The 25870-nt window shown below is 41.6% G+C and overlaps 1 protein-coding gene across 1 annotated transcript; it reads left to right on the forward strand.

Annotated features, from left to right (window-relative positions):
• The first annotated feature begins 2438 nt into the window (after positions 1 to 2438).
• Positions 2439 to 25870, forward strand: LOC117474021 (NACHT, LRR and PYD domains-containing protein 4-like). The gene is made up of 3 exons (XM_034120012.1): positions 2439 to 2727; positions 4428 to 4485; positions 25846 to 25870. Exons 1-3 carry the CDS (start codon positions 2448 to 2450, stop codon positions 25853 to 25855), a joined length of 348 nt encoding a protein of 115 aa, XP_033975903.1. The 5' UTR covers positions 2439 to 2447; the 3' UTR covers positions 25856 to 25870.

Below are 25870 nucleotides of genomic sequence, written 5' to 3' on the forward strand. Positions count from 1 at the left end.
CAGATCTACATGAATCACACAAACTACCTATTTTGGATTCAAAACGGCGAATTTCGCCGAAAGGTGACAAGTTTGCATCCCTGCTAACTAATCATTTGAAAAAGTGGGGGGGACTTGTCCCACCCTCATATAATGGCTGCGACGCCCATGAGTACAGAGTTCATCTTTCACAGAAGTCATACTTGCGACAGTTGGTGTTTAAACTGATGCGTAAAAAGCAAAGATAGCGGAAATGCAGACAGACTCAGGACTGAAGAGGAAGAGATGAGCAGTGTTTCTGTGAGTAGACCTGAAGAGCGTCTGTGAGTGGACCTGAAGAGAGTCTGTGAGTGGACCTGAAGAGAGTCTGTAAGTCTTTATGTCTTTATTAGGATCCCCATTAGCTATTAGTTAGGTGCTTCAGGAGATTGGCATTGCTGTTATTCGACGTGGACAATGCTTTCTGTCCTGCACACAGTTTACATTTGACCGTAATATTTTTTGCGTCCTTTATCCCCACAAATTGAAAATAGTAGTTATATATCCAAGTTGTAAATGCGCTGCTGCTCTCGCTGATACTTGCATCTGCCATTGTGTGTGTGTGTGTGTGCTGGTGGTGGGCGTTGCCGTGTATGTGTGTGTGTTAGCAAGTGTTTGTGTGTCTGTGTATTTTCCCCATAAGGCAAGACCCGCCCAACTCTGTCTCTGATTGGCTTACCCTGAAATGTTACCCCGCGTTAACCAATCATCACTCCTCTCTGGTCACTTTCACTTTTCCATGGTACTGTGAGAGGACATCACTGTATTCACCTGTAAGTTACATCCGCAGGGAGATTCGGTTCAGTTGGATCACATAATGTAACGCAGTAACGCACCCATTTAAATCACAGTAACTATAACGGCGTTACTGAATGGGAATAGGTAACTAGTAACGTTATTAGTTACCGCAAAAGGTAGTTGCGTTACAGTAACGCGTTAGTTTGTAACGCGTTAGTCCCAACACACACAAAACATACATAAACATACATACAACAAAATTAAAACAAAACAAAACAGCTCATAATTTCATGCAATTTACAGTGCTGTATGAAGTGAAAACTAAAATGGTCATCCAATTATCGCCATCCTAAGGCCAAACAAAAGTAAATACAAATAAGTTTACATAATAATATATGCATACATAGCCACAGACACAGTTCAAATTTACTTTACAATACTTAAATAATTTTTTAGCAACCTTTTGAAATGTACTTGAGAATTTCCTGAATGATGTGGACCGGTAAAGAGTTCCAGCTGACCATGGCTCTGTACATGACTGTTTTCTGTCCCATATTTGATTTAGATTTGGGTAATACTTCTTCCTTCTATTGTATGTCGTGTTTGATAGTTATGTTGTGCATATTGCGCTATAAACCTTTGTGATAATATATCTGGTGAGTGAGTCACTGTAATATTTCTGACAAAATTTAACAAAATATAAGTTGACCTCTGTCTGACAGTTAACCATTTCAGTGTCTCCAGCATTTCAGTGACTCTGGTTCTATAGGAGCACTGCAGTGCACATCGTGCTGCCTTATTTTGTGCTACTTGTAGTTTGTTTAAATCTTTTTCAGCAGCACTAGACCATATAACCAAACAATAATCAAGCTGTGACAGAACCAAAGCATCCAAAACTTGTCTACTGACATCCATTGGCAAATATTTTACAATTCTTTTTACAAGTGACACACCCCTTCCCATTTTACATACAACATTATCAATTTGTTTAGACCAAGGTAATTTATGATCCAGGGTTATACCTAGCAATTTTGTCTCCTTGACCTGTTCAATTTCAATATGGTTTAAATGTAGTTGCAATTTTGGTTCACCTTTTAACTGATGATTTGATCCAATTAATAACGATTTTGTTTTTCCCGCATTAAGTACCAACTTATTATTTATGACCCACTCTGATATCAGTAGTAGATCTTTATTCATAACATTTGTCAACTCTCTTGTAGTTGATGCTGCATAATATATTGTTGAGTCATCTGCATACATTACAATTTTAGCTTTTTCTAACACTAATGGTAGGTCATTTGTAAAAATGGAAAATAAAAGTGGTCCCAAACAACTACCCTGAGGTAGTGACTGTTTTCATCTTTGAGAGACTTCCATTAAAAAAAACAGTTTGACTTTGATTTGTCAGGTAACTTTCTAACCACCTCAAAGCATTTCAAAATTAAAACCATATTGTTCCAGCTTGTGTAACAACAAAGAATGGTCAATGACATCAAAAGCAGAACTAAAATCAAGTAGTACTGCACCCACTAACTTCCTATTATCTAGTTCGCCCTTCCAGTCATCTGTCATGATGTTCTTTGGATCCCGAAGGCCTGTTATGGTTTTCAAAAGTACAAAATAAGAACATATAGTTCTGTAAGATAAATATTTTCTTTCTTGGTATCTTTGCTCTGCAGGTAGAAAATATGGAGACACCTAAATTCCTATTAAAAACTTTAAAAGCTTTGAAGGAAGAGGAATTTAAAGAATTCAAGTGGCACCTGCAGGAGGAGGTCCTAGAACTCCCAGGAATCCCAAAGAGTGAACTAGAGAAAGCAGACCGGATGGAAACAGTGGATCTGATGCGTACGCACTACGGCAGACACGACATTAAAGTGACCAGAGAAGTTTTGAAGGAGATCCCGAGGAATGATCTATTAGAGGCATTATCAGAATCCTCATCAGAATCCTCATCAGACCGTAAAGGTAGGTCTTTAAAAAAGAGTGTACCAAAATATAGCTATATATGTAAATATAATTTCTTTTATTTTTCACAGCCATGCATCATGTTTTTAGACTCCTGATATACCCCTCAGAGAACCATCACCTCCACATGGTGTTGGGGCTGAGGTACCCCTGAAAGCAGAGAGGTCAGGGTCACTAGTTTCTGGCAAGGTCACCCTGTTGGTTCCAGGTGAGGGGTAGTAGAACCTTTATAGATCAGCATTTTAGGAATCCAATTACCTTCCAAAATATATCGCCTTTCGTCTCTTCCTAACCACAATTCCTTAACCTTTGTGAAACATCTTGGGGTTAATGATAGGACTTAGGGAAAGAGACTGCTGTGCTTTGAGAACCCGACCGCACTGACACTATCCCACGTCATTATGATGCGCCAGCCGATCTTATTAAGAAGGAGAATTCTACCACTGAACCACCAATGCTATATCAACGAGTGTCTCCTGGTGGGACATTGGAGATATGTAATACAAGTGGGTGATGCTAAAAGCCAGTGTTGGGGAGGGGATGGATCAGAGGAATGACCAGAAAGTCATCAGTGGGCTCTGAAATGGCAGTGAGTCCTTGAGTGCTATGTTTTCCCAGGAAACGGCCAATTCTGTTTGGAATGAGGTTTGTCCTGCCGAACTGTCAGATATCTCAGGAGGGGGAGTCATGGATGAACCCCGGCTGTTTTCCACAGTGTAGGTTAGCTGCTGACTCAGTCTCAGGATGTTGAATGGGACTGATGCACACTGAGTTCAGGAGGCAGAGCTGAGGGCTTGGAGAACAGCTGTTGTTGCTCAGGTGGTCAGAAGGGGCCACAGGGACACACTGTGGAGGTCTGTCCTGACATAGGATTGGACAGTTGTGATTTAAATTCCTGTTCAATGTTGCATGGAAGCAGACAGTGTCATTGTCCATGCTTTAAAGGGGACTGTAGGGTAAGCTCTAAACATCAGAGGAGCACATTGCTCAGCCTCACTGGGATTGCTCACTGCAGATTCTGTCCTAGTCATTACTAACGGCCCAGCCCCCTACAGGTGGAAGGAGGTATCATTTGCCGTCCAACATGACTTGGGGAGGAAGGGACGGGTTATTACTGTGACCCCCCAGGGTGTCTTGTAGATGGTAGGCTACTGCAGGAGTATACTGCGACACAGTAAGAGCCATCCACTTCCTGTATAACTGGAGAGAGAGCTGTGTCCACACCCTCAGTGGGTGTTGGGATCTGCTGGTATCATGCCTCATCTCCCAGCAGCAGGAATAAGAGTCAGTCAGGTTTAGGGCTATGGTTCTCTGTGGGAAAACTGATGGTTCTCTGTGGGGTGGAACTTATACTGGACAATGTACAAATAATTCTGCAACAAGATCCAGTGACTTGATATAAGGAAAATAACCTGCTATTTTGTCAGAGGAAGGCTGTGTTTCTCTGGCTTCAGCTCTGAGCTCCAACCCCTCCCATCTGAGAGAGCTGGACCTGAGCTGCAATCAGCTACAATCATCCAGGAGACTCATAGGCCACATTGGATTTCTCAATTGTGAGGCATTTTGGGACATTGTTGAGCTTCATATACAGCAGAGTTGGATTCAGCACCCCTTAATACCCCTAGAAATGTTGTATAGCATGAATAAACACAAAATGCCTTTGGGATTCTGATTTTGTGAAAATTGACCCCGTCTATCAGGAGAGAAGCTGCTTTCTGCTGGACGGGAGGATCCACTCTGCAGTCTGGACACTCTCAGGTATGGACAGACTGACTTCCTCATATTTTTCTAATTTCATCTCCTTCATCTCTGGTCTTCCATCATGAAGGACGTCTCATTTCCCTTGATTATGTTCACAGCAGTGAGTTAACCTTTAAGTCTTATTACATGGAAACAGCCATTCAGTCCAAACATCAGAACCACTTTTTTCATGTCTTTAATATGCGTTAATTTGAAGTAGGTTATTTTTTGGGTTATAAATTGTTTCACTTAGTAAGGTGGTGGAGAGCATAACAACAGCTGTTGACGATTTGTTTGAATGTGTTACAGTAGACATGTGTATGGAAAGGTCTAAACATGTTATTGTGAGCTGTATATACAGAGCTCCTGGAACCTGTATTGACACATTTACAGATAGGATAGAAGCATGTTTACTAAATCATTACAAAACATGATGTTTATCTGTGGGGATTACAATATTGACCTGTTGAATCCAAAAAAGCATCAAATGACAGAAGACTTCATCAATGCATTGTACAGTATGGGTTTGTATCCTAAAATCACCAGACCTAGTACAATCACTTCTCTGCTACATAAATAGACAACATATTCACAAACATTATGGAGAACAATACAGTAGGGACTACTATATAGTGACATCAGTGATCATTTACTTGTTCTTATTGTCTATCACTGCAGTTCTAAGAAACCTAAAGTATCCAGCCATTTCAAATACAAAAGATTGAGAACTGAAGAAAACATAAATGCATTAAAGAATACTTTAATCACAATTGGAGGGTAGTATATGAGAGAGACAATATGGACAAGGCATATGATGAATTTCTAAACATTTTGAAATCACTTTGTGACAAAAAGTGTCCTGTGAAACAATGCAGAGAGAGACACAAACAAAGTCATGGATCACTGATGGCCTAAACAATGCAGAGAGACACAAACAAAGTCACAGTGCATGGATCACTGATGGCCTAAACAATGCAGAGAGACACAAACAAAGTCACAGTGCATGGATCACTGATGGCCTAAACAATGCCTGCAAAAAGAAAAATACACTTTATAGACAATTCATAGAATATAGAAGTTCAGAAGCAGAAAATAAATATAAAAGATATAAGAATAAATGAACCAATATTATGAGAATATGTAAGAAAGAATACTATAATAAAATACTAAGAATACTCCTCCTCCTCCTCCTCCTCCTCTGGTAGAGTAGCAGTGTATCTGGATCATCCTGCTGGCTCTCTCTCCTTCTACAGAGTCTCCTCTGACACACTGATCCACCTCCACACCTTCAGAGCCACATTCACTAAACCTCTCTATGCTGGGTTTGCATTAGGGTCAGTGTCCTCAGTGTCTCTGTGTCCTCTGTAGGAGGTGTTGAGATCTCCATAGTATGTTGAATACTTAAAACGAAAGTTAGTTATAATAAAATATAATCAATTATATTCTTGTATAACCCACAATGAAAATGTTTCATATGTTATGATTTTCTATATTTCTATATTTACAGTATAAACAAAGAGCCACATTCACTAAACCTCTCTATGCTGGGTTTGCGTTAGGGTCAGTGTCCTCAGTGTCTCTGTGTCCTCTGTAGGAGGTGTTGAGATCTCCATAGTATGTTGAATACTTAAAACGATCGCATGATTGTCCATAGTTAATCGCGATTAATCGCAAATTAATCGCACATTTTTGTATCTGTTCTAAATGTACCTTAGAGGGATATTATTCAAGTTTTTAATACTCTTATCAACATATGAGTGGACAAATATGCTTTATATGTTTGTTTATTATCATTTGAACAATGACAAAATTTCTCATGAATATTAAACACAACAACCTCTGAACATTACAAATATTCGCCTCAATTCAACCTGGAACCTCTCTCATACAATACAATAATACAATACAAAGTGTGTGTGTGTGTGCGTGTGCGTGTGTGTGTGTGTGCATCAGGGTTTCCGTTAGCCGGTAATTACCGGTCTTTAGCTGGTAAAATGTATTCAAAACCGGTTAATTCAAAACCTGCCGGTCAAAATGTCCGGTAATAATTAGGGATGCTTATCGGCCGATATTCACTCTTAATAGTTTGATCGGTGCTCTCTATAAAGGCCGATCAGGAGAGCTGGATCTGATCGATATGGACATAAACGTGAGTGAAGTATAACCGGACGAGAGAGAGAGATCAGATCAGCTGCTGAGTCTGACGGAGACACGCAGCTCTGCATGATCACCTGAAGCCCCGCCCACTGTTTAGCGAGCGAGAAACTGACGGGCTGTCAGGAGAGAGAGGGAGGGAGAGAGGAAAAGAGAGGATCCGTTTCTCCCGTGTTATTATTCAAAGTTAATGTAAACGTTTGAATAATGTACTTCATCTACTATAAGTAGTTTGTTTGAATGTAATAATTATGTTGTTTGTGGAAGCGCATCATTTATTGAAAAATCAATCTGAACTTTTCGATCTGTTATGATTATAAACTGAAGCAATATAAAAATGAGCCCCATTAACTGAGTTTTAAACATCAGCATATCCGGTCATAGTCCGGTAATTACTCTGCTACACAATTCTTATTATTATTCTTATTGAAACATGACCGGTAAGTTTCAAATTTGTCCGGTAAAATTAATTATTTCCGGACATTTGACCGGCAAGAAAATATCCTAGCGGAAACCCTGGTGTGCATGTGGAGAGACACTGTGATGGATCATTGGAGCTATGTGCAACTCAAGGCATATGCTCGAACGGGAGTTGCCTGGATGCTGCAATCATGTTGCGCACACTATCCGTGCTGAGTGTGCTGACTTTTCGTACAATGTCCCACTGTCTGGCTACCTGCATAAAGTCAAGTGCTCGGTGCAGTTGTCGGCGAAATGTCGCTCCTCTGTTTTCATTGAAACAGCTCCTTATATCCGTTAGCGCAGCTAGCTAGCACCAGATGCTAACAACAACAATACACGTAAGGTGTGCGCATTCTCTCTCTCTCGCTCGCGCCACACATACACACACCCTCCCGGTCCTCCCGATGGCCAGTCCGGGCCTGCCGGTGAGCGTGGAAGTGTGGTCTGCCGCTAGCGGACGGCAGGAGCGGGGCTGTCAGCATCAGCTTGTAGATGGTATTTTAAACTCGATGCGCTCTGAAACTACGGGGCGGCCGAGGACAAAAAATAAACATGCGTTAATCGCGTTAAAATAATTAGTGGTGTTAATTAATTTTTTTGTTATTAACCTCTTAAGGACGACGGTCCCCCCAGTGGACCCCTCCCCACCGTTTTTTTTCGAGACTGTGTCTCAGAGCTTCTTAACATTTATGAAACTATTAATGTGTAGCACCAGATTAACGGGAAGAATCTCAGCTAACTGAAGATATGAACCATTTTTATCAAAACAAAACACAAGGGTAATACCAAGCCTCTGAATTAGCACTAAGCGAAAAAATGCTGACGCACTTTAGCACACAACTCAAGATAAAGAAACACTTATTACTTATCGTAGCTGCACATACAATATATCCGATTAAAGCTGAGACTCCACAGATTATATAGTTATAGTATCATCACTGAGCGATCCGAACTTGCGACAGGGGAAGCAAACACAGACATCACAACACGTACCTTTACGGAGCTTTTACGGGAGATCGTCTCACCGTAGCTGTCAATCTGATCAAAAGACGTGTTCAATGGCATTAAAACGAAGAAAAAAAAATGCTACAACTGTTGATCCATAGGTTAATAATGTATCTGTGCCTTTGAAAAAATTATTTATAATCCATAATTCCATTTTTATGTAAAAATCGGAGAGAAAAAGTTAGCTGCTAATGGTAGCCACCAGAGTGTATGCAGCTTCCGGTTTTGGTCACACGTCACTCTCACTCCTTATTTGTTAACGTGTTGGTGTGTATAGAACTTTCCCTCGATTCCATTGGCTCTAGCGGTTATAAAGAGATTTCATTCATCAAAATCGACCAAGGGGGGCCAGAGATAAGTCAAATCCACCCAGATGAGATCTGCCTCACCTCAGAATACGTCACCCCACATAAACTGTCTGGAAAGCGGGCCCTAAGCGCATGCCTGTTACCATCTCACTGTAGGTCACCAATGTAATGTTTGTAGATCCCTTTATTACATTTATCCTCGCCATCCAAAGTCTCTAAATAACTTATATCACGTATATATGATATTTAGGCTCGCTGGTCTCATCGTACAACGGCAATGAAAAAAGCACCAGGAGAGGCAGCCATAACCTCTGCCGCACTGAAGGGGCCACGTCACTGCTGTGTACCAACCTCTGGTCTTTTTTTTATTTTTTATTTAACCTTTATTTAACCAGATAAAAACATTGAGATAAAATCTCATTTTCAATGCTGACCTGGCCAAGAAGGCAGCAACGTTACACATAACACATAACACAAACATATAAAATACAGAGCACATAACAAAGAAAACAAAAGACGAAAAAGCAGTCACTACATTGTGCACATTAGGACAATAAAAAAGTACACTACTTGTTACTGCAAGAGCAGCTGGTGGTGAGGACTTCAGACAACTTCAATTTAAAACATGATATAGAGACAAGTGCCCTCAGTTTAAGGCGTGATTGAAGGTCATTCCAAGACCAAGGACCATAATAAGAAAGACTCCTTTTTCCAGCCTCAGTCCGTACAGTAGGTACCTGGAACCGTATCCAGGCACTGGATCTGAGGTTGTAAGAGTCACAAACTGGGGCAAATCTGACACATATGTAGAGTGGAAGCTTACCTAAAATGGCTTTATACATTAATAAAAACCAGTGCTGCATCCTACGCATAGTAAGTGAGGACCATCCAGTTAGGCTATACAGTGTGCAATGATGAGTCCTATAGGGTGCATTTAATATATAACGCAGTGCAGCATGGTAAAGTGGGTCAAGTTTGGCCAAAACAGTGGGACAGGCAAATCTATAAATGGTATCACCGTAGTCCAGCTGGGACAGGAATAAGCCAGAGACCAACCTTTTACGGGATGAAATTGAAAAACAACATTTAAATCTGAAAAGGAAGCCAAGAGTGAATTTCAATTTCTTTGTTAAAACTTCAATATGGTGTTTAAAGTTCAGATTACTGTCCAACCAAAAGCCCAGATATTTGTAGGTATCAACAAACTCAACAGAAACGCCATCAAGGGTGTCAATGGAGAGGCAAGAGGAGGACGCTGACTTGGGAGCAAAAAGCATTGCTTTGGTTTTCTTACTGTTCAATAGCAGTTTAGAATCAAGAAGCGCATGCTGCAGCGTGATAAAATCTGATTTTAAATTGGAAACGGCCATATCCAGAGAAGGAGCACACGAGTATACAATAGTGTCATCAGCATACATATGATAGGTAGAAAATTGCATCTGATTACAAATATTGTTTACATATAATAAAAAGAGCAAGGGCCCCAAGATAGAGCCCTGTGGAACTCCCTTCTCCAAGGTGACAGGGTCAGAGACAGTACTACCCAACCTGACGCATTGAGTACGGTCGGTTAGATAACTCTGAAACCAGCAAATGGCATTGTGACCGAAACGAGACACCAACATAACATTAGACATAATGTGGTGATCTACAGTGTCAAATGCTTTGGCTAGGTCAATAAACAATGCAACACAAACTGATTTCTTATCCAAAGCAGCCTTAATATCGTCTAAGACTTTCAGACTGGCAGTCACAGTACTGTGCTTTGATCTGAATCCAGATTGCATAGGGTTAAGGATGTTGTGTGAATTTAAAAAAAGTTTTAGCTGAGTAGAAACAAGGGACTCAAGAATCTTTGATAACACAGAAAGATTTGAGATAGGACGATAGTTATTCAACTCCGTGGGATCACCAGCTTTCAAGAGGGGCGATACCAGAGCTTGCTTCCACACAGCTGGCAGTGTGTGAGTGGACAGGGAGAGATTAAAAATATCAGTTACTGGTTGTGCTATCATCTGAGCTGCAATTTTTAAAAAGAACGGGTCAAGGCCGTCAGGCCCGGCAGACTTTTTAGGATCAATCGAGTGCAAACCCTGTAAGACTTCAGAGACCGAGAAATAAGCGAAATCAAAAACAGGGGAGTTCAACTCTTGACTATGGCTGTGAGTACGACCATTTAGAGAGTCATGACTTTGCTCATCAAAAATGTGACCAGCCTTTTTGAAGTGAGCATTAAAGGCATTAGACATACCATCTGAATCTGAAATAAAAGAATCACTGACCTTCAGTTTTTGTGGGAAACTAGAAACCTTCTTGTTCTGAAGTGATTTAATTGTTTTCCAGAATTTGGAATGGTCATTAAAACAATCAGTGGTTAAGCTCAGATAGTAATCAGCTTTAGCTTTTTTAATAAGGGCAGAACATTTATTTCTGAGGACACGAAAAAGAAGCCAGTCATCACTAGTGTTAGACTTTCTAGCTAAGGACCATTGCTTATTTCGATCATGAATGAGATCAGATAGTTCTCTAGTAAACCATGGAGTGTTCCTATTCTTAACTCTGAATTTTCTAAGGGGGGCATGTCTATTAATAATCGATAAAAAGTGATCAATAAAAAATTGGACGGCAACATCAACAGATGGAATTAACGCTGTGAAGTGCCATTTAACCTCCGCCAGATCGTGTAGGAAAGCCTGCTCAGAGAAGTGTTTGAAGCAGCGCCTGAGCACAATAAGGCCCTTGGCTTTGGGCAACTTAGTGCACCTAACGCAAGCGATAGTGCAATGGTCACTGATATCATTAGGAAAAACACCAACAGACACATACTTATGAGCTGCATTTGTTAGAATGACATCTATAAGGGTATCGTTATTGGGTTTGGCAGGGTTTATTCTAGTGGGACTATCAATAAGCTGAGTTAAGTTCAAAGAATCACAAACCTGCTTAAACTGTGAAGATTTATCACTTAACCAGTCCCAATTTAAATCACCCAATAAAATGATTTCAGAAGAAAACTTAGACAACAATTCAGTAAGGCTAGTAGTTGCATCCATGATGGCCGATGGAGGCCTATAACAGCCAATAACAGTGAGAGGAGCATTTGCTATAGTTATTTGGACTGCTAGCAACTCAAATTGCCTTGGAATTGAAATTGAGTGAAGGACAGAGCACTGTAGTTTCTCAGCAGTGTATATTGCAACACCACCAGCTCTGCCCTTTCGATCAGCTCTGAATACATTATATCCATCAATCTGAATAACAGTGTCAGTGACAGAGGGTTTTAACCAGGTTTCAGAAACTACAACAATATCAGGCTTTGTAACTAAAAACCAGGTCTTGAAAACATCTAATTTGGGCACTAGGCTTCTAGCATTAACATGCAGAAAACCCAATCCTTGCCTACAGCTAAACTCATTCGGAGTTGGCAAATGATGCAAGGAAGCAGAGAAACACTCAGGACCAGGGTTAATGTTAACGTTACCAGAGAGTAATAGCAGTAACAATATTAACAGTCTGGAAGATGATTTTTTCACATGTGCTCTGGACGCGTCACTCCTCAGAGGGGCAGGGCTGCTCCGATCCTTCGATATTAGCGAGTCCAGAGTCAAAAGGGCATACGGGAGAGCGCATTTTGTGCCATGAAACGTCAGCTTTTGGTAAAAACTATCCGATGGAGTCAGCGCTCCAGAGGTTCCACCATCCGAATGTCCGAAGTGAACAGAGGCATCGCTGGGAGGCAATCCGTCAGTTTTGCTGACATGCGGGCTGACAATTAATCCCAGGAAAAAAGCGAACACAAGGGTAGCTTTAGGCAACATTGAGCTGCAACACACCCAATTCAGGATCCGCAGCTCAGGTCCCAGCAGCTCAGGTCGATCAGCAGCTCAGGTCGACCAGCCCCCGACAGCACGGCAGGACAGACAGCAATCCACAGTCCGAAAGAGCGACAGCTCAGGCAGAGAGCAAACAATCCAGTCACAGCGAGGCACCGGCACAAAACGACGCAAAACAGCCCAAAAACTTTTAAAAGCTTTTAAAACGTTTTTAAAAGCGCAGCAGACCAATTTAAAAACGGGTCTAAAAAGCTAAATAATTTTTTTTAAATGTCAGTATGCACAAGAGGTAGTTAATGCCAAAAAAACAACGAGAATGAGACTAACAGAGACAGAAACAAATCAACGTGCTGCCATCTTGGAACACACACCTGGGTGCAATCAGCAATCACAGTTGCAATCGGTCTACAGACAGCCGGTGCCCACACGCACCGTGAAGAAGTGGTCTGAGAAGTCTGAGGAGTCTGAGGAGGCCCTGAAAGACTGTTTCGACACTCACAGATTATATGAACTTCTGTGAGGAAAACGTCGTACCCACCAGGACTGTACGGTGTTTTCCCAACAATAAACCCTGGATTACCCCTGGAATGAAGGCTCTCCTGAAGGACAAAAAGAGGGCCTTCAGATCTGGCAACAGAGAGGAGCTGAAGACTGTACAGAGGGAGCTGAGGTGGAAAATCAGAGAGGGGAAGAACAGCTACAGGAAGAGGATGGAGGAACAGCTGCTGCAGAGGAACGTCAGCGGAGTCTGGAGAGGCCTGAAAACCATCTCTGGCAACAAAGAGCCAGACTCCCAGGTCCGGGGGGACCGCCAGTGGGCAAACAAACTGAATATCTTCTTCAACAGATTTGATCAGTCATGCGCCCCCCCCCGACCCATTCCCCCCTGCTGCACCCCCCATTGTCTCCACTGCCTGGAAATGGCCCTGTCACCTCTCCCACCTCTACTCAGCCCCGGCCATCAGCTCACAGACACCTCTCATATCAGCCCCTGGTTCTTCTCCACCCGCTGACGACACCTTGTCCCTCACAACCAACCAGGTGACGAGGGAGCTGCAGAAGTGTAAAGCGAGGAAAGCGGCGGGTCCAGATGGCATCAGCTCGAGGCTCCTCAAATCCTTTGCGGATCAGCTGTGTGGGATTGTGGAACTTCTATTCAACCTGAGCCTGAAGCAAGGGAGGGTACCACAACTGTGGAAGACGTCCTGTGTGTTACCTGTGCCAAAGACCCCTCACCCCAAGGAATTCAACAGCTACCGGCCGGTGGCGCTGACATCACAGCTGATGAAGACCCTGGAGAGGCTGGTCCTTGGACACCTCCGGCCCCTTGTGGGACCATCAATGGATCCGCTGCAGTTCGCCTACCAGCCTGCCATCGGGGTGGATGACGCCGTCATCTACCTGCTGCAGAGGTCCCTCTCCCACCTGGAGAAGCCTGGGGGGGGGGGGGGGTGCACTTTGAGGATCATGTTCTTTGATTTCTCCAGTGCCTTCAACACCATCCAGCCCCCACTCCTTGGGGACAAGCTGCAGCTCTCGGGGGTGGATCACCACCTCACCTCCTGGACTGGACTGATAATTCTGCTGCTCTGTACAAGAAGGGACAGAGCGGACTCTGTCTGCTGAGGAGACTGAGGTCTTCCGGGGTGCAGGGGGCACTCCTTCCGACTTTTTACGACTCTGTTGTGGCATCAGCCATTTTGTATGGTGTGGCCTGCTGGGGCAGCAGCATCTCGGCTGCTGACAGGAAGAGACTGAACAGACTGGTAAGGAAGGCCAGCTCTGTCCTGGGGAGTCCTCTGGACACTGTGGAGGAGGTGGGAGACAGAAGAATGGCAGCCAAGCTGTCCCCCCTGCTGGACAATATGTCCCACCCCCTCCAGGACACCCTGTCCTCACTGTGCAGCTCCTTCAGCAACAGGCTGCTGCACCCCTGCTGTCTCACGGAGAGATACCGCAGGTCCTTCCTTCCTGCAGCGGTCAGACTATACAACCAGCACAGCCCCTATAGACCCCCCCTCCCCTACACACACCACAACACATACTATATCACCCCCTGCTGCTAAATACCAATCAACTATGTGCAATAAGTGCTATATATATAATAACTGTGTAATTTATACCTGGCTGCTAAATCCTTAGAACCGTTACAAGGTGTGTTTTTTTGCATTTTGTATTTTGTAAATTGTGTAACTTGCTGCTGCTAAATACCATCAAACTATGTGCAATATGTGCTATATGTCCAATATATACATTATATACATATTCCATTAATAACTGTAATATATACCTGGCTGCTAAATCCTTAGAACTGTTACAGGATTTGTATTTTGAAAAGTATTTTTTTTACTTTTATTATTTTTTTTATTATATTCTTTTATTATATCAGAACTTAGTACTTTTTTTTTTAACATATGTAACATTAAGCTGTCTGTGGCTCTTTCCTGCTGTAACGATGCAAATTTCCCCTCTGTGGGACTAATAAAGGTATTCTGATTCTGATCTGATTCTGATATACAAATATATATAAAATCATGTCTCTGAAGTGTTTTGCTTTAAAGAGAGAGTAGATTTCATCAGGAGAATTCTCCCAGCAGAAACTCAGCTAAATGCTGCCGTGATTAAACTCCATAGCATGTTCCAAACCACATCAAGGATTCTCTCTGAAACAGTATGGAGCTCAAACGCTTTCTCTCTCTCAGGTTTACCACAAGGTGAGTTCCTTCTTATTTCCTGCTTCTTCACACACATGCTCTCCAGTACAGGTTAGCTCTGAGTGTTAGCAATGCTAATGTGAACACAGACCATATTACTTCCAGAACACGTCTCATTGTTTCTGACAGCAACGTTTCTGATAGGCCCGTGGGTGTAAAGCCCGCCCGCATTTTAGTAATGTCGTCATGACGCAGCAAATCTGGATCAGCTCCGTTGTTCCCCCGTTTTAGAGATGTGGGTACAGAGGAAGAGAGAGAAAAAGTCAGAATTTTGAGATTTGGGGGAAAAAGTCCGAATTTTGAGATTTTGAGGAAAAGTCCGAATTTTGAGATTTTTTGAAAAAAGTCTTGAGTTTTGAGATTTTGAGAAAAAAACAACATTGACAAAAAATATTTATATAATAATAATAATCATTTATATAATATTTTGAGAAAAAAATCCATATTTTGAGAAACAAAATCCATCTTTTGAGAAACAAAATCCATATTTTGAGAAAAAACTATATTTTGAGAAAAGTCTGAATATTGAGGGAAAAGTCTAAATTTTGAGGGTAAAGTCAGAATTTGGCGAAAAAAATTCAAAATGTTGAGAAAAAAGTCCGAATTTTTAGAAGAAAGTCAGAAGTTTTCTGACACGTTGTGAGTCTCCTGGCACACTGGGGACACATATATATGTATAAAATACATCAGAAAGTGCATTTTGCATGATAAGAGACCTTTAAGACAGTTTGCATATGTTCAAATGTGGAGATACATGTTATCTTGTGTTTAAAATCAGTTTCTGTGTTTCGAGGGGCATGTCTTTTATGGTCAGAAGTATGTCAGGGTCATTGCACATGAATTTAATTTGGAGTTGTATTAAATAATGTTAACTGGAACAGAAAGCCTGAGCAGTGAGACATCAGAACGTGTTCAGCTCTGAGGGGAATCGTTTTTCACATGTGTTACGTTCCCTCCTGGACTAGGGGTACAAAGGGAAGTAGCAAAATATAAAAATAACCGGGAGAGAGAAAAAAGAGAGGAACCTGATTTCTGAAGACACAAGGTGATATTTTAATAGTCAAAAAGTAAAAACCAGCCAATTCGCAACGTAAACTAATGATAAACAAAAAACAACTTTCTTATTAAAGAAAGTGACTAAAGTACACTGGAGCACATCTCCTAACAATTAATAAAACACAGGTTAAACTCTAAGGTCTCACACAGAGATACGACACAAGCTGCACTGGTTACACATGCAGCCAGAGGAGAAGGAGAGAGAGACTGCAGCCTTCCCCAGGTCCTTTATGGAGGCCCTGATTGGGGATTGGGAGCATCTGAGGGAGAGGCTGCACCTGGAGGCAGACAATCAGGGGGAGAGACACACACACACACACACACACACACACACACACACACACACACACACACACACACACACACACACACACACACACACACACACACACACACCCAACACGGCACGTAACACATGAATGCTGCAGAACTCCCCTTCAGATGTTCTCAGGGTCTGTCATGTTGATGATTCTGTTTCCTTGTATTTCAGCCTCCACTGAGAGCGTTATTCTTTCAAGGAGAACATCACCAAAGCCTTTCTTCAGCTGGAAGTCGAGCGTGTTCGCCAGAAGTCGAGACCCCTCGATGAGCGTGTGCGGCTTCGTGTCTAAATCCATTTAGACCTGACCTTAGTTTTTCTGCAGGAGTTTCTTCAGCTCCTTGATCTCTTTGAGCGGCTGCTGCACGGCGGCGTCCAGCCTGGGCAGCTCCTTCATCAGGCGGTCGATGAATGTGATGGAGCCCTCGGTGCCGTAGTACTGGATGATGAGGCTGGGCATGTTGCCCCGCGGCCGCCCCCCCTTCAACCCCGGAGGGATCTTCTCCAGTTTAAACAGAAGTTTCCGGAATTCGTCCTTCGTCAGCTGGATGGAGCTCAGCGCCGTCCTCCACTTTGTCTCCAACGCGTTCAGGTCCATCTGCAAAATAATGAAGTTTTTGTGAGGCTTTTGAGTTGGCTTTATGTGGGCATCACGAGACTCTTCAGTCAACCCCGGCATTTTCAGGGGATTGGTTGGTTTAGTTTAGCACACTCTGCTGGAGGAGGAGGAGCACCTGAAGACCGTCACCGTTTTTAAAGGCACGTCAAAGAAGAAATCAGATATGACTTCAAGTCATGTGATCATTTCTTAGTATTGGATCCTTCAACTTGGCCTCAGAAATGCAAGGACTTCACAGTTTTGGCAACAAGTTTTGGAGAAAGCAAATTGGAGGCTTAAAAAGAGACAGGGATGTGCATATTCATCATCTAGCATGCAAGAAGAGGAAATAGAGGACAGTGAGGAAGGCTGCACTTATTAAAACAACACATTCTCACTCCCAACTCGGCCTATGTTGACGTTATGTCAGGGTCCCTGTCGTCACTTTCCAACGCAAGGGGGGGCCCTTTAGCGTCGAGTTTCAACTATCAGGGAGTCCCATTGACTTGCATAGAGCTCCCTGAACGTTGGTAATAGACGAGTTGGGATCGCGGCGAAATGCTCTCCGCAGACCCATTCTCACAGCGTTTATCAACCTTTTTCTAACTCAATATCAAGCCACACTTATTGTTTTTACTTCTTTATTTTAATTGTATAATGTAGGACTTTTGTTGCCGTCAGTTATGGGGAGAGTAGGGGCTCAGAATACTGAAATCTGTATTGTTTAATCGTTTTTTCCTTCTAATTTTGTATTCTTTTCTAAACCACACACTGTTATTTACTCAACAATAACACACAATTATCCTTGTGTTTATTTATTTGTTTGATTAATAAACACAAGTTGGAGTCCGTCAGGACCGAGGGTCGGAGCAGCTCATAGTAGTTGCTTAAGTATTCTCTCCGCTTTGCTCAAACCCCGTGATGAGTCCTCAAGCTCTGTGATTGGATGGTTTAGCCGCAATGCACGCTGGGATATGGTGTTTATGTTATGTGAAATCCGAAAAAACATTTTTTTTTAAATAAAATAATACTTTATTCCGAGTGTGCTTGCTTTTCTCTTTGGAAGTCATCACATAACGGCATTGTAATACACGGTTCGGCTGCATTAAATATTACACATCTGCCGTAGTTCTTTATTTATAGAGCCCTGATGAGAAGACTTCTGGACAAACAGGAAGAACTGCCGCCAAAACTGAATATGTGACGTGGATCATAAATATATCAACAATTAAACAACATCTTCAATTTCTCTTCACAATATACGTCTCCTTGCAGTATCAATACTAATTCGGCTGACTTTTATATTTGATCCAATTGGTAGGCTGTATTTACACCATAACGGTGCACAGCTGATAGAAAGGGACACCTGGTGGTTAAAGCACGTTATTGAAATGTATTATTTGTATTATTAGATATTAATAGGAGACACAGACAGACAAACTAATAAGGCTTTATTTAAACATTAAAGAATACTTTAGGTTAAGGTCTTATTTTGAATAAGAAAAAAGCTTTGGGGGTATACATATTAAGCCTGACAAAGTACTAATATATTGCTTTCCTGCAATGTTAACTACTGTATGTTTAAGCACTTATTTTAACTGATATTATACATATGTATTATACTCTTATAAGATGTATGTAGATAGTATAAGAAATGTGCAGAATACGACAGTTTAATGGTGGAGGTACACACATATCGATAGATGTCTTGTAATGCACTGTTGAGGAACCTGCGACCCAAGTTTTTCATCTCTGACCTTGTCAGGTATTGAACATTCAATAAATAAAGAGCACAGAATTATTAAATATAAAACACAGAATTTGTGTGATTATACTAAATGATTTACAAATAAAAACCACTGCATATTTACAACTGTTACACATGCTGATGTAACGCAAATGTTTCCAACTTGGGATCAATAAAGTATATCTTATCTTAAGATGATCGATGGCTACTGCCATATTTGCAAAATTTGCCTCTGAACCTTGACAAGTGCATGTTTCAGGCTTATCAATGAACAACAGGAGGGGTCACAGACATAAGACCAGCTGTTAAATAAAGCTCTTCTGACCTTAGCTGTCATGTGGGTATATATTAATGCTGCCCATTATGGGCACAAGCCATTTTCACCCATTTATTAATTATATGTTTTAAATTTGAGTGTTTCCTTTCCCCTAAACCTCCAGGGATGTACACAGTTTAATACTGGCAACTTCTTATTATGGGAAATACGAAAACGTCTTTTAAAACTACAATTCCCAGTAGAGACGTGCCATAGAACATGTTGCGAAACACACAATAGCCAGCATATGTAGTTCTGGGGACGGGGTGGGGGGGGGGGGGGACGGGGTGGACAGATTTCAGTATTCTGAGCCCCTACTCTCCCCCTAACTGACGGCAACAAAAGTCCTACATTATTCAATTAAAATAAAGAAGTAAAAACAATAAGCGTGGCTTGATATTGAGTTAGAAAAAGGTTGATAAACGCTGTGAGAATGGGTCTGCGGAGAGCATTTCGCCGCGATCCCAACTCGTCTATTACCAACGTTCAGGGAGCTCTATGCAAGTCAATGGGACTCCCTGATAGTTGAAACTCGACGCTAAAGGGCCCCCCCTTGCGTTGGAAAGTGACGACAGGGACCCTGACATAACGTCAACATAGGCCGAGTTGGGAGTGAGAATGTGTTGATTAAAACCACGCTACGTATGGGGTAAGTACCAAACGCTGTCTCCTGGTACTCATCTGAGTAACTCATTAAAAAAGTTATGTGCACCCCTGGTTATATATATCATATGTATGGAAATATATATATATGTATATATATATTTCCATACATATATACATATTATATACATTATATATACATACATATATGTATGCAAGTATTGCCATTGTTTTGTTGTTAAGTTTTTGTACATAGTCCTCAGTCTCAAATGCTTAAATTGTTTATGAAGGCATTAAAATGAAAGACTGGTAAATTAACACTGAAAACTCCTGTTTTTTTTGCATTAAGTCATACTGGGATGTTTGCTGAAATTGATTGCATGTGGCACAGCCCTATCTAGAAAACAATCCACCAGCCGGCAGCCACCACTGTACAAATATGAACAAACCATTTACAAGAAATGAACTGAATTGACCTGCTGTAGCCCAGCCTGAACTCAAGCCTTCCTCCTGGTCCGCATGGACCTTATCTGGGTGCTCTCTCGTGCGTAATCATGGGTGTAATCATGGGCTGAACAATTATCTGTCACAGCCAGTGAATTTAGCATATTGTAAATTGTCTGACTTTCAATACTCTTTTATTTTTCGAAAATTGAACATTGTATCTTGTTTCTTTACGAATTCAGATATTAGGGTCAGTGCCTACAGCATACCAAATGCTTTACATTTAGTATATGAGAATAGAGCAACGTGAAATATTATATATAATATATTTTTTTAAGGAGCTCCGATGTATGGGATCAGGTTTGTGCCGTTAAGATCAAGCCAAACTAAGAGTTTAAGAGAAAAAAAAACTCAGTCAAGCAAAATAAATGTAATCTCAAAAGTAAAGCTATAACTTGCAAACAAATAATTTGTGTAATCATGTAAACTATTCGTCTTTTTATAACATATCTTTTTGTTTGCAGCTCTCTTTGCTTCTTTCCCAATGATCAGACTTTTGCCCTCGCTGTGGGCTATAGTAACCCTTAAAGTAACCCTTAAGTATCCCTTAAGTAACCCTTAAGTAACCATTAAGTTACCATTAAAGTAACCCTAACCCTTAAAGTAAGCCTTAAGTAAATGTATAATTACATGTATCTCACAGATAGATTTTCTGAACAAACTGAGTGTGAACTTACTGCGTCTCTTCCTTCAACCTCAGCCCGGGTTTTCACACACGGTAGATTTTTTTATCCAATTTATAAAGAGCGAGTCAGAGGAGCAGGAAGTCTGAACCTGTTTGGATCGTACCAAATGAAATCTTGATTTGCTGTTAATTTGGAATAGTACAAATATATAAGGGAGAGGAGTGGGGGGTATATTCTCCAAACTTTCACTTTTAATCCCTCATAACATCCAGTCAGTCCCCCCTCCAGTGAAGAATGGTTTGGCCCAAAATAAACCTTCCTTAAAGGGGACCTATCATGCAAAATGCACTTTTGTACGTCTTTTATACATGAATATGTGTCCCAGGTGTTCCAGGGAACTCACCAAGTGTCAGAAAACACAACCCTCTCTATTTTCCTCCATACCCAAATCTCTAAAAAAGGGGCTGCAACGGATCTGATAAAAACTGATCCAGATTTGAACACTGTCCTGACGTCAGGACGGTGGCGCTACGGCTATTTGGCCAACTCTCCACCTATCAGGGGAATGTGGGGTTGGGCCACGGCCGGCCATTGCCGCTCGAAAGCGCTGGAGACACTGTAGTACATATGCCAGGCCTGTAAGTGGCGCTGTAGTCTGCCACAAAAGCAGCGAAGAAGACTTCCCACCCATAGTTACCATGGTTACCCTTCTGTTTATTCTCCGCTGTGGCTTTTTTTCTCCCTCCCCGAGGCAAGTGTTTGCTCCCGCTGCAATGCAATCCCTCCCCGTCGAGGCAAGCACTGTAATTCTCTCCGGTTAGTCCACCAGCAGATGACAAACACCCACCTCTCCGCCTCTTCCAAGGAACGAGGGGACCGTGCGGCAGAGTTTCAGTTTCAGTTTCTTTCGCCGGTCAAGATGTCCGTTAAAGTTTAAATCTTCCGGACAAAATTAGAAAAGTGCCGGTCAAAGGTCTTCTTTGTTATTTATTGAGCTTTAAAACAAATGAATAACGACTCTATATAATAAAACATGGAGGACGGAGATCTCTTTTTCTCCCCCTCTTCTGACAGCCCAGCAGCTGATCAGAGCACGTCTCCCCTCTCCTGCAGGGGGGCGTGGTCAGCAGAATCAGACCCGTAGAGCACATAGAGCGAAATGAGGCATGGCTAAAATGCATGATCTGTTTGGTATTTTGAAAACAGAAACGTATAAATATACCTTATATAGGTATGGCCCTACAATATATCATTTAAATATAGCATGATAGGTCCACTTTAAGTTTCATTTATTGAGAACAGGATCTCATTAACATAGTATAAAAGTGTGTCTTATATCAAATAAATACATTTTAAATAAGAGTTAAAGGGCCCATGTCATGGCCATTTCCACTGATCATAATTACATTGTTGAGGTATACTAAAATAGATTTATACTGTGCAATTTTCCAAACTCACATTGGTTTCGCATACAGCATCTCTGTCAAGCATGTGTATTCAGCAGTATTCACTTTCTCCACTAAACGACTCGTTGGAGCTCTTGCCCCCCCCTCCCTGTGAGCCTAGTGTGCTCCGATTGGTCAGCTCGGCCACTCGTTCTGATTAGTCAACCACCAGAGAGGCTGCGCCCATGTCAGTGCTTTTCCCGGCTGCTCTCAGCGTAACATCAGTCTTATCATGGCGTCGGTACAGCGGTATATTTTATATACATATATATTTTTAACTGTTGTTATAGAAGAGTGTGACGGCCCCAGGGCCTTTGTCTTACGATGGGGTGGAGCTGAAGAGGCTAATCAGCACGATCACGGACACCTCCGGACACTACGGCCCCAGTCTCTCTCCAAAGCGGCTGCAGGAAGACTAACTCTGCGATCCTCTCAACCACCTGTCTCTGCATTTACCACAATAAATGTGCCGTGGTTTTGTAAACTCGTGTATGTCTCCTTGTCTTTCCGTTGTGGCCTACGAGCTACTCTCATAACAAAGAGTAAGTTATTTTTACCCGTTATAAACTACTACTGTTTGATGAGAAATCAAATCATGGTTTGCTATATATGAATTCAGGGAAGAAAGGATAGGCCTACTAAGTATTTCCATTAAACTTTATTTTTAGAAATGTACAAAATGAACATAAATATACATATATACACACGGTATATCATCCATTCCTCCTCCTCTTGCCTGCGCACAGCCGGTGCGGTGCGGTGCCTTTTAGCACGAGGCCTCAGTAGTAGTAGAATCCCTTCCCCGTCATGGATTGTCCGCCAGGATCTGGCTGGACGAAATCAAATGCAAATCACAAAATATTAGAGAAACTTAGTTGTTTTAGATTCGTTAGTAGTAGTTGTGTAATGAACAGCTTGCCTGCTAATATGCTAACCTAGCTTTGTTTACCTTGGTAGCTAACACGATATGAACGTTAGCTTGGAGGAAAGGCAACTATAATGCAGTGTAATAAAACTACTATGAACAAAAGCTAGTGGTTCATATTAGGCTAGCAATAACGTGTTTATAATTGCAATCGTATACGGGTATTCTGCTACCATACAATGTAACTTGCATGAATACATTGTTTTGCGCTAGCATACAGCTAGCCTCGTTAGCTACATGCAGTATATGTACGGTCACAATGTACGGTAAACCGGAGTATACTGTATGAGTATTCCGTGTGTGTGACTGCAGACATTCTCCTGCCATGACAAACATGTAAGGCCATCTGCTGACATTGTAGTTGATATATTTAAACGCTAGCAACGTAGCATCACAAAAATGTTTTTCTGACCAAAACTAGCTCTAGCTCCGTGTGTTAGATCGCTACGCCAGCTATAATGTAATTACGTTTCGCGACTGACCGGCAAATCACCCGCAGTATACTGTCAATAGGTATTTTGTGTGTGAATGCAGACATTCTCCTGCTATGAGATACATGTATGCAAGGCCATCTGCTGATATTAGAGTTGATATATGGAAACTCTAGCAACTTAGTTAGCACAGTTAGCACTGTGTCAATGGCTTAGCAGTCCAACACAGTTTACACATTTAAACAGTCTTGTTTGATAAATACACAAATAACAATGCAAACTTACAGGTTGTATACCCAGATCTTCCCCTGCTCCAAACGGTCCAAACAAGCTGTGCATATCCGGCCTCAAACTGGGCAATGTTTGGAAGCTTTCGTCTGTGAAATGCCGGTTCTTCGAACCTCTGGAGGAGGAACACGCCGCTGCTGGTGTGGCCATAGCTCTTCGGGATTGGTCCATTTCGTTCCGGGTACCGCATGACATCATGCGGTACCCGGAAGAATCAAATGGGCAGTGACGTATCTCCAACGAGGCGTTTTGGAGAGGTATTTTCTGTGTTAGAGTTTTACTCGCTACAGGGTGTACTTTGAGGGTTTTGACTCTGCACACCGTTTACATGCATAAAAACCTTCATAACACACAAGGGGACGGGTAATAACCGGAAAAGCATGACATGGGAGCTTTAAATAAATTATTAAATACATGGGAGTAAAGATTATGATGAAATATTTATTTCTTATAATTTTTGTTAAATTGAATGGCATTTTATTTTGTATTATCTGTCAGCTTCAGGCTTGCTGTTTTTGTTTATGAATAATAAATCACACCAGATAAATACTAAAGTAAACAAAATAAATGACTGGGGGAACATTGAATAGGGGAACGTTTTAATTAGTTATTACGTTATAATTAGGGCTGTCAAGTTAACGCGTTAATAACGCGTTAACGCAAAAAAAAATTATTAATAATACTAATTATTTTAACGCGATTAACGCATGTGTATTTTTTGTCCTCGGCCGCCGTAGTTTCAGAGCGCATCGAGTGTAAAATACCATCGACAAGCTGATGCTGACAGCCCCGCTCCTGCCGCCCGCTTGTGGCAGACCACACTTCCACGCTCACTGGCAGGCCCGGACTGGCCATCGGGAGGACCGGGAGGGAGTGTGTATGTGTGGCGCGACTCGCGCGAGCGAGGCACACCTTACGTGTTGTTGTTGTTAGCATCTGGTGCTAGCTAGCTGCGCTAACGGATATAAGGAGCTGTTTCAATGACATTTCGCCGACAACTGCGCCGAGCACTTGACTTTATGCAGGTAGCCAGACAGTGTGACATTGTACGGAAAGTCAGCACACTCAGCACGGATAGTACGCGCAACATTATTGCAGCGTCCAGGCAGCTCCCATTCGAGCATATATGCCTTGAGCTGCACATAGCTCAACGATCCATCACAGTGTCTGTCTGTCTACACACACAGCACACACACACACACACACACACACACACACACACACACACACACACACACACACACACACACACACACACACACACACACACACACACACACACACACACACACACACACACACACACACACACACACACACACACACACACACACACAGTATTGTATGAGAGAGGTTCCAGGTTGAATTGAGGCGAATATTTGTAATGTTCAGAGGTTGTTGTGTTTAATATTCATGAGAATATTTGTCATTGTTCAAATGATAATAAACAAACATATAAAGCATATTTGTCCACTCATATGTTGATAAGAGTATTAAAAACTTGAAAGATATCCCTCTAAGGTACATTTAGAACAGATAAAAAATGTGCGATTAATTTGCGATTAATCGCGATTAACTATGGGCAATCGTGCGATTAATCGCGATTAAATATTTTAATCGACTGACAGCCCTAGTTATAATACATTAAAAAAATAAAGTTAAATGACAAAAACACATTTCAAATACATGATAGTTATTGTTAGTTACAGGTTTTTTTTCTGATTCTGGATTGTTGAACATTGACCGATTCATAAACACACACATCTCAACTGCAGGTTCTTTATTAATGTAAAGTTAATTAAACTAATAACTTCAAACACAAGCTATCAAAAACAGGGAGATAAATTATTAAATACAAAAAGTCAGAATTTTGAGAAAAAATTCAACATTTTGAGATTTTAAAAAATAATCAACATTTTTTAATTTTTTGAAAAAGTCAACATTTCGAAGTTTGAGATTTCAAGGAAAAAATTCATTTGCAGAACTCCACTTCAGATCTTCTCAGGCACTGCCATTTTGATGATTCTGTTTCCTTTTATTTCAGCCTCCACTGAGAGCGGTATTCTTTC

The sequence above is a fragment of the Trematomus bernacchii genome, unplaced genomic scaffold (assembly GCF_902827165.1).
Source record: "Trematomus bernacchii unplaced genomic scaffold, fTreBer1.1, whole genome shotgun sequence".
Lineage (NCBI taxonomy): Eukaryota > Metazoa > Chordata > Actinopteri > Perciformes > Nototheniidae > Trematomus > Trematomus bernacchii.

Excerpts from the sequence above, each read along its gene's own strand:
- LOC117474021 (XM_034120012.1), top strand. The coding sequence starts at position 2,448 with ATGGAGACACCTAAATTCCTATTAAAAACTTTAAAAGCTTTGAAGGAA. Across the intron at positions 2,728-4,427 it reads ATCCTCATCAGACCGTAAAG|GAGAGAAGCTGCTTTCTGCT; the intron begins GTAGGTCTTTAA and ends CCCGTCTATCAG.